Source organism: Nanorana parkeri, unplaced genomic scaffold, assembly GCF_000935625.1.
Source record: "Nanorana parkeri isolate BGI_ZX_2015 unplaced genomic scaffold, ASM93562v1 scaffold717, whole genome shotgun sequence".
Classification (NCBI taxonomy): domain Eukaryota; kingdom Metazoa; phylum Chordata; class Amphibia; order Anura; family Dicroglossidae; genus Nanorana; species Nanorana parkeri.
Window position 1 is genome coordinate 223,564 of NW_017306985.1, and position 10,552 is coordinate 234,115.

The following is a 10,552-nucleotide window of genomic DNA, read 5'->3' on the forward strand; positions in this document are numbered from 1 at the left end:
CCTGTGTGTTTCATTACTGACCTTTGCGCTGTGCGTTACATTACTGACCTCTGCGCTGTGCGTTACATTACTGACCTGGCGGAGTTAAGTCCGGGGCAGGGTAGGGGTTAGGTGGGGCAACTGGTGGTGAGTAACTTTTAAGGCCTGGCTAGTAGCTCAGGACTTGAAATTTTTAGCCCTGTTGTAGTACATTGTACAGCTGTCATGGCATACTGGATCATGTAGTACATTGTGCAGCAGTCATGACAGGGGCCTACTAAAAGGAATGACAGAATGGAATGCCCATAGACTTTGACAGGGGAAGAGAATGCCCATAGACTATAATGAAGCCAAACGGAATGCCCATAGAGTATAATGGCAAGCATAGTATCAGATATTTGTAGGCAAATCTGAAAAAGATATCAATTTATCCTTTACCACAGATCTTCCCCGTGTATAGTAACATCTTTAACAATTGAAATAACTTTGGATTTTTCCTGTTTTCTATGGAATGACAGGTGAATAGCAACCAAGAATGCCCATAGAGTATAATGGGAAGAAAGATGGGCCATGGAGTCGAGAACCATATGACACTTCAAATAAATCTAAATCTAATAAATTATAGTCTATGGGCATTCTTGGTGTCATTCACACTTGTCATTCCATAGACAATAATAATAATCCCACCTAATCTCAATTTAGAACGTTGCTACTGTGTTTGGAGAGTATGCCTGCTAAAGATTTATTTGATGTGTCATATGGTTCTCGACTCCAAGGCCCATCTTTCTTCCCATTATACTCTATGGGCATTCCGTTTGGCTTCATTATAGTCTATGGGCATTCTCTTCCCCTGTCAAAGTCTATGGGCATTCCATTCTGTCATTCCTTTTAGTAGGCCCCGTCATGACATGATGGGTCCTGTAGTACATTTTGCAGCAGCCATGACATGCTGGATCCCGTAATACATTGTGCATGGAATGCTGGATCTTGTAGTTCTGCAGTAGTTCGGTTAATCGCGGTGTTCCATTATGGATCCGTGAGATTAACCAAACTGCTTCATAAGGTTTGTGATGACAGTTGAAGGATGGTCCCACCCCCCTCTCCAGGGATGGTTCCGCCCCCCGCTCCCCCGCCTCCAGGGATGGTACAGCTGGCAGTGACGTCACGCGGAGTGCGCGGTGTTCGGGAGTGTTGGGCGCGGTGCATTGTGGGAAGGCGGTGACGTGTTCCCCGGTCGGACCCAGGATGGCTGACGATAGACAGCACAAGCTGGCGGCGGCCCGGAGGAAGGTAAATAACGACACAGTGCCCCGGGGAGTGACAGCATGTCAGGATCTCATCATAGAGGCCTGGCGAGGATACCGCCATGATCCGGCGAGGACATGGGCAGAGTGGTGACAGCGGCCCGGATGACAGTCAGAATATGGGTGATTGACAGCTGAGCTTTCCCTCCTCTATGATCTTCTAAAGGTGTTATGAGCCTTGGGGAAGATTGGAGCAAAGTTTTTGTTTACTTTTCATTGGTCCGTCATTTATAAGCTGAATTGTTCATGTTTGGCACTAGAAAGGGAAAGTATTCCTTTATATATGTCTGTGAAGGTTCTCATTCATCCAGGTCATGGTATATCTGTATAAAATAAGTCAAGGCAACTGGACTTGCTGTATATTTCTTGAAGACGTTTTATTGGTCATCCAACCAGCTTTCTCAATTCAGAATGACTTGTACAAAAATTCTCTGGGAATAAATATGGTGAATGGAATCGGAGCAACATTCACCATATGTATTCCCACTTGCCTTTTATTTTACAGATATTCCTGTATATATGTTGTCAGTGGTAACAGCTTGTCTATATTTAAAGAGGAACGCCAGGAATTGTAGAAACCAACCTTGGCAGCAGAGGAATGTCCCTTGGCCTCCTCACATCTAATGCCCTTGCTTTAGATGTGGTGACATCACGGGTCCTTAAACTGGCAGAGAAGAGGCAGCTGGGACCGAGGATCAGGTGAGTGTATCTCCTTTTATTTAAGCCTCTAGACCAGAACAAGCAGTTAACCCTTGCAGGGTGGGGTGTAGCCCCTGCATTAGCAAGGGTTAGGTTTCCCAATTCCTGGAGCTTATTTTTAGGGTCTTAAAGACTGCACTGGTCATGGTGCAACATTTTAAAGAGGCTACCTGGCAGGTACCGTGTTTCCCCCGAAAGTAAGACCTAGCGCTATCTTCAGGGATTTCTGTAATGTAAGACCTACCCCGAAAGTAAGACCTAGCGCTATCTTCAGGGATTTCTGTAATGTAAGACCTACCCCGAAAGTAAGACCTAGTTCGGTGGTAGATCTCATATTACAGAAATCCCTGAAGACAGCGCTAGATCTTACTTCCGGGGTAGCTGCACATGTAATTGATTTTTACATGTTAAGAGCGGCCGCAGCTCGCTCCCTCCCCGCCCACACAACACGCTCGCCCACACAACCCGCCCGCACACCTGTTTGCATCGGAGCGGAGAGCCAGGTAAGACATCCCCCGAAAATAAGACCTAGTGTCTCTTTTTTCATGAAAAAAAATAAGACATTGTCTTTATTTTCGGGGAAAGACGAGGTATTTGTTTTTAGTTACTTTGATGTAAGCATGACAGCAATTGACGTTTTACAAAGAGAAGTTTTTTATTCCTGTGACAACTGCTTCTCTGTCCATACCAGTCATTGGGGATAGAAAAGCAGCTGGTTGGTGCTTTGCTGCTGTTTACTATGGGGCAGTGTGAGGTCGGGGCCCCTGTTATTAATGCCTGTTAAGTAGATGATCTCCATATACACTGAGTGGCCAGATTATTATGACCACCCCATCAGTACTTCGTTGGGCCACCTTTTGCCTTCAATACTGCAGCGATTCTTCTTGGCATTGACTCCACGAGATGTTGTATGCGAGGAATCTGACACCATGCCTGATGAATAGCACTGTCCAGTTCTGTGAGATTTGATGGTTGTGGAACCAGCTGCCTGATGGCTCTTTCAACTTCGTCCCACAAATGCTCATTTGGATTGAGATGTGGTGATTGTGGGGGCCACCTAAGCAAGGCAAAGTCTCCCTCATATTCTTGAAACCACTCCTGCACAATGGGGCATTGTCTGGTTGGAAGAAGCCATCTCCATTGGGATACACCATCAACATGAAAGGATGAACTTGATCAGCAACGATACTTTGGTATGTTGTGGTATTCAGACGTTGTTCCACACAAATTAAAGGGCCCAAATCATGCCAGGAAAACATACCCCAAACCATAACACTGCCCCCACCAGCTTGAAGGGTTGTACTCATGCATGTGGGGTTCATGCTTTCATGCTGTTCCCGCCAAATTCTAACTCTGCCATCTGCATGATGCAACTGGAAACGTGATTCATCGGACCACATGACTTTTTTTTTTTTTTCCAATTCTCGACTGTCCAATCCTTGTGTTCCTGTGCGAATTGGGAGAGGTTTTATCTTGTTAACTGCAGACAGCAAAGGTGTTGGAACAGGCCTTCGGCTTCCGTATCCCATACGATGCAGTGTACGGCAAACAGTGCGTTCAGAGATCATTTGAGAGGATCCCTGATTAAGATCTGCATTAATTTGATGCACTGTTGCCCTTCTGTTGTCTTGTACCAGTGTTGCCACTCTCCGTTCTGCCCTAACATTGACTAGTCACTGGCGGCCACAATTCGCACGTTCAGACCCTGATTTTCGGCTGACAGTCCAGTCTTTAAACACTTTAACAACAGCTGCTCTTGAACATTTACCGAATTCTGCTGTTTTGCTGACACTCGTTCCTTGGCTCCGAGCGCCAACAATCATCCCACTTTCAAAGGCTGTTAAATCGCGTTGTTTACCCGTATCTTCAGAAAAAAATCACTTCTGTTGTGGTAAACAACCTGCTTCCCTATTTATAATGGTCTGGCCCTCTAGCAACTTCAGCGCGAAATTATAGGTAATTTGGCTACAAACGTCAGGTGGTCATAATGATCTGGCCACTCAGTGTATATACAGAAATGCCCTTTGTTGTTGACTTATGTTTATTTGCCTGTTTTGTGTGGACCGTTATTTGTGTTCAGTTTATGACCTGTGGAAATGATTAACTCGGTTCAGTCCCTACATATAATGCATACTGCCAAAATACTGGAACGGGAAATATCTTTTATCTAACACTAGATATTGCACCGCCATCTTTTCATTGTATGCAGATTTGCTGTGGCGGGATTATCTTTTCTTTGTTCCAGGCTTGATAAGTCTACAATGACTCTATTGTCCTTTTGAAGAATGCTGTGTTCTTGTCCTCCTACTAGGAAATGCACTGACTTGAGAAAATGTATCCGGTCAGTTTGTGAGATTGGTGGTGACATCTAGATCACTCCCTGTGGCTTCTTTTTCCCCCCTCTATTTTGACTTGTTACTGTAATTTATCCAAAAATGAACTGAGGAGCTTGGTTTGCCTTGTCTGTCCTCATTCACACCTAGTCGTCAGCGTTTCTGCGCGTTTTTACACACATCTTACCCTTGCACGTTTTGCACATTTTTACACGCATTTTTAATGCGCTTCCATTGAAGTCTGTGTGGCCGAAAGTGCTGTAATCTGCCCGAAAGAAGCTTGTGTACCTTTGCCAGCGTTCGGCGTTTTACAGCTTGCAACAATACTCAGGTGTGAACAGGGGCCACAGAAGTGACTAGGATTTCTAGTGCTGAGAGTTTTGTCGCACTTAGTCCCTGTTCACACCTGGGCGTTTTGACGCTCAAAGCTAAGAAGTGGCCTGTAGAACTTTAGTTACACTGTGGGTACATTGTCATTAATCTTTTCCCGAACTTCCCGGGTATCTAGCAACATGCTCAGCTAAATGTGAAAAATAAAATGGCAAAACTGCTGCGAAAGAATTGGGCACATGTTGATGTAGAAAGTCTCGGGTCTACATAGTCCAGAGGCTTTCCACTTGTTGATTTGTAAAGGTGCCCATACACCTTACGATTATCGGACTAAATTTTTCGTCCGATGATCGATCGTACGACAGCCCCATCCTGCCCCGATTATCGCAAGGTTCAATCAGCGGTAGTTGCGGACGACTTGCGGTAATTGACCGCAATTATTTTCGTTTGCGCAGTGTTAATCGTACGACTTTTGACGGACGGAAACGCCACCAACCATGCGAACATCGTACGATCAACCAAAGTTTTCAAACATGCTTGACCGTCAAAAGTCGTACGATTGTACAGTACTATCGGTCGGGCACTCTATTCACACGTTACGATTGTCGTACGAAAAGTCGATCGCATACGATTATCGTACGATAATCGTAAGGTGTATGGGCACCTTTTAGAGTGATTTTCTGAGGCCCCGTTCACACCACATCCAGATCATCTCCAGACCAAACCAGATGGTTTCCGGACCCAAAATGCATCCTAATGTATCCCTATGCTATTTCTGGCCTTTGTTCACACCAGCGAAGTCCGTTCCACACCAGAAAAATACTGCATGTCTCATTTTGTCAGGTCTGAAATGCACTGGAACGCATGGAAACGCATCAAAAACGCTTGCCAACGCACTAGACCACACCTGACGGCCCATTTTAAGCTAAAAAAAAAAAGCAAATCCCCCAGCCTATTCCCAGCTACATGAAGCAGAGAAACTGTAAGGTCACATTCAGTCCTGCGAATGGGACTGATCACATTCGCAGGAAGAACTGTTATCTCGGTGGTGCAGAGACCTTTTAGGCCTTATAGGTTTCGGTGTCACGGATGTGAGAGTCTAGTAGCGTGTGTAAGCACGAACCGAGAAACATTTAGTTTTCTAAATGACTTTGTAACATAAACATTTTATTTATCATTAGGTCCTTGGTTTCCCCTTTTTTAAATCTTTTGCTGCGTCTGTGTGCTCCTGCAACCTCTTTTCAGGTACTTTACTACCTTTTTAGATATATCTGTGGAGCAGGCCTTTGTACAGACTGCAAGCTTCTCTATATTTCTAAGTGTTCACAGTGCAGTGTGTTATACTGCGTTTCTTGCCACGTTTTTGATGCGTTCAGGGCCGTTTCTGGTAAAGTAAAAATAAAATTTTAAGTTTAGAATGGGCTTTTGTTCCAGGGTGTTTGCATGCGTTTTTAATGGGTTTGCATGCGTTCCAGAGTAGGTAAAATAGGGCTTGCTGCAGTTTTTTAACATGCTCTGAGACGGAACGCTGTGTTGTGAACTAGAGCCCAAAATACCATTGGAATACATTGGACGCAGTTTTGGTTCAGTCTGTAACTGCTCTGCTCCTGGAACGCACTTGGTGTGAACAAGGCCTTGGGGAACTCTGGTTGGCCCCATAGAAAGACTAGGGGCACCCTGAGCTTCCTCACATTACTTTACAAAGGTTTAGATCGTTAACCTTTGTCAGGACAGGCTGTGTTCAAATGATCGGGGTCATTATAACCACCTGGTGCACTCTGTGTTCTAATGAGGAAAGTTGCACTCAGTGTTCTTCATGATTTCCGCTCCTCTGCTACATTGTAGAGCCAGGCAAGGAAATACCTATCCTCTGACTAATAAAGGAGAGCGAAAATCACTCAGCCTCATAGTTAGAGCCGACGGGTGACAATGAAACTGTCACAGGTCGGCTCAAGAGATCGGGAAGTGAGCGAACACATACCGTGGCACGCTCACTTCCCGATCCTGTCACTGCAGAGAGCCGTGACTGTCACTCACGGCTCCCTGCAGGGATAACACCTGTCCGATACTCCAGCGCTGACTGGCGGAACAGACGGGGGAGGGGGCAGGTACAGCTGGCTCTGCCTCTAGATAGGCAGAGCCAGCTGTCACTCACGCAGCTAGGTGGATCCAGACAGTAATGTCGGGATCTGTCCCAGCTGCGGCGTCTCAGTATACCGCGAGCTGTGGTTCGCAGTATACTGAGCTTTGGGTGACGGGAGGACGCTGGTTTGTGTCCTCCCGTTACACTTAGGAGAACTAAGGGGAAAAGCACTGACCCCATTGTTCTCCTTTAACCTCCCTGGCGGTAATCCCGAGTCTGGCTCGGGTTGAATTTTCAATGCTAGGAGCGACCTATGACACCTCTCCACCTCCTGCTTGCTAATTGGACAACAAATCGTCATTGTTACTTTTGTCCAATTGGCAAAGGAACCAGGAAGCTGTAACAGGAAGGAATACCATAGTAGCCTCTGACAGTATAGGATGGCAGATCCTATATATATATAACTCAATAAAACAATAAACCTGCATGTATGTGTTCAGCTGACATTCCTCTTTCATAGGTTTACATTGCTGTCAAAGTGTTTGTTAATAATTACATTGATCAGGAAAGTTTATAATGCACTAAATCATCAATGTGATAAAAAGCGGATTTCATTTGATTTATATTCCATTTTATTCTTTTTTAAAGTGCATCTAATCTCTGATTTAAAAGAGAACTAAACCAAAACATTTTATTTAGCGTTATCTGTTTTGGTTCACAGGAGGACATTTACTAATGTCCTCCTGTGACCCAAAGTGCCTGCTATTCGATGACAGCGCAGAGCCCATCTGCAGCCGGGAAATAGCCCAACAGTATTGTCGGAACCACCCTGCTGCCTGACTGACAGCTGACTCCGCCTCTCTAGAACCAGAGCTAGCTGTGTCCACTCCTCCAATGAGTGTTGCACGACCAGAAAAGGGAGGGGGGAATATCCGTGGGGAGAAGCCGTGAATAATCAGCGGTATCTGATCTCGTACAACTGCTCTAAGTATTGGGAAGAGTACATTTTTACTTTCCCAATACATCCCCTTTAATGACATTTAATTTGCTAAAGCACTGTCGTAAACAAATGTTTGTTTTTAAGAAAAAAAGCTTTGCGGCATCTCAGTGATGTTGATCTCCTGCAGCCTCTTATCAGTCACATCGTGTCTACATAAGTTTGCTTCAGCATCAGCTGCTTATCTTTGCATTGTACCGTTTTCGTGACAGTGGTGGATCGCGCCTGTACAATATTGGCGCAGACAGAGCTTGTAGACTTCCCGCAGGGGTGCATGTGACATGGTGATAATGCAGGAGAACAGCTGGAAGACAGTTGTCCCTAACCCCGTAACAGGAAGTGCCTGAACAAGGATCTTCATGGCATGATCACCTGTGTTTTTGTGTGTGTGTGTGTGTATATATGTATATATATGTATATATATATATTAACAGTGCAGAGTCCTTTTTTCTGTAGTATATTGTCACCAGCACACCGAAATTCCTTTCAGGATCACCAAATTCTCATTTTATTGTACAATTTGTCAAAATGGAGACAAGCGCTTTGCGGGGCCACACTGTGTCCCTTCATCAGGCTTAACATCATGGATCCTAAGCCTGATGAAGAGGGACCCTGCATGGCCCCGAAAGCGCTTGTTTCCATTTTGACAAATTGTACAATAAAATGAGCATTTGGTGATCCTGAAAGGAATTTCGGTGTGCTGGTGACATTCTTCACAACCAATCTGCAGTGGTGCCACCCGCAGTCATTACGAGCACCCTCCCCATCATGTGGGACATCCGGTAATGAGTGCAACGAGATCCTCTCCCTAATCTTTTCCTGTAGTAGTCACAACCTGTCAATAGTCACACAATAGTAATTGGGGCCAAGAAGGTGACCTGAATCCCCAGTTGACTAAGTGCAGTGTTTTGTTTTGTTTTTAATGAAAGCTGGTGATTTTAAAAATGTTTTAATAATTCAATAATATTTTAAACCTCTGATAAAATTGTAGTGATTGGTTTTACATTATAAAGCATTGGCAGAGTAATTCAGCAAGTGCCTGCACACATTCACACACATCTGGTATTTACAAGGAGGGGAGGATTTTCCCTGTAGGTAGGTTTTGAACATCTCCATTACAGTTTGGCTTAGGCCCCATTCACACTGAGCGACATGAAAATCGCACGATTTTGAGCGATATTGCGCGACGAGCGATATTGAGCGACTTGTCCCTATTGGGCTGTATGCAATCAGGAGCAAAATCGCTCGAAAAAGGGGTCATGTAGGAGCGACAAGCTACCAGCGACGAGCTACAAGCGATATTGAGCGACGAGATGTGAACCGCTCCATTGAAATGGATTGGAGTAGCTACATAGAGCGATATCGCGTGGAAATCTGAGCAATATCGCTGCAAAAATCGCGCGATGAATCACTCAGTGTGAATGGGGCTTTAGGGAGGGACATCATGTATCGAGTAGTGTCTCCCCCCAGTGCTTATGGAACGGATACTTGGATCTGTCATGTTGGTTTACTGGTTTGATAAACCTTTTAAATGTCCAGTAAAGTTACCATCAACGCTTACTACTTACTGGACACAAAATGAGAAATACTGTACTTTGTACAGCGGGAGACACATTTACACAGACTAAAGGCTTCCCATCAGCCTGTAATTGCAACTCAAGCCTAACCACAGCGGAAATTCCAATATAGCAATGCTTTACCTGCTTAGCCACTGTTTTACCTACCTAGACTTTAACATTAATGTACATGCTCTTGTTATCCTTCCTCTATCTTCTGTTTTTATATAATGGTTAATAAGCATGAGTGGTAGGGTGTGCATGATTTGGGGCAGAGCCTGCTCAAAACAGACACATTCCCCCCTCTTGGCCCAATCAGCTGTGGCAGGGGCATTCCTGCCCCTTGTTACATGTAGCTGTGGTTCTGGGTAGGGAATGCCCCTGTTCTATCAAATATTGTGACTGGGTTGGAATGTGTGTTACGTGGTCACACATTTTAACGTAATCACGCCCACTTTTTTGGCGGTGGAATATGTGACCGGCAAAAGGTGAAGAATTCCAACGCTTTCTCAGCAGCTCCAGGGCAGATCGGCATCACAGATGGTATGTACAAGAGAACCGATCTGCCCAGGAGCAGCTGATCGGTCCCGAAATGTAACTTTTATCCGACTTTGTGGAATGTGAGATCCAGAAGTGACATATCAGGACTGATCAGCTGTTCCAGGGCACATCGGGTCTCCTGCACATACCATCTGATCTGCCCTGGAACAGCTGAGAAATCGTTGGAATTCTTCACCTTTTTGCCGGTCACACATTCCACCGCCGGAAAACTGGGCGGGATTACGTTAAAATGTGTGACCACGTCACCGGTCACACATTCTAACGCAGTCACAAACTTTGATAGAACACCCCAACGGTAGCTGATTGGTCTGGGAGGGGCTTGTGTCACTGGCAGTTTTGCATGTGCTTGGGTCGACTTGGTTACACCAAGCCCACGCACATACCTAATGAGGAGGGTGACAACACTTTTCAGATTCTGCTTTACTGACCGGCTTTCTCCCTATTCTTTGTTCAGCTAGCTATCATTATCACGCTTTTCATGGCCAGCATGAGCTCCTTCTGATGTACGTGCCCACCTATGTCACCCACACATGCACACCTATTGGCTTACCTAGAAGACATTACCTTTGCAAGCCTGGCGTTACATTTCAGCTTGCATGTAAACATTGGAATCAGTTGAGGTCAAAATTGTTTTGTTGAGGATATAATCTATTTTGACAACTTCACTGTAGCTACTTTATATTTCTGTTTCTTGAAGAAATACATTGAGC

General features: G+C 45.0%; 1 protein-coding gene across 1 annotated transcript in view; it reads left to right on the forward strand.

The window, feature by feature from the left end:
• Window positions 1–1,135: 1,135 nt before the first annotated feature.
• GOLGA2 (golgin A2) overlaps window positions 1,136–10,552 on the forward strand; it is a 62,580-nt gene continuing 53,163 nt past the window's right edge. Inside the window, exon 1 of the mRNA XM_018564054.1 lies at window positions 1,136–1,269. Within this exon, the coding sequence (XP_018419556.1) occupies window positions 1,225–1,269 (45 nt within the window). The 5' untranslated portion in view covers window positions 1,136–1,224. The remainder of the gene's footprint in view (window positions 1,270–10,552) is intronic.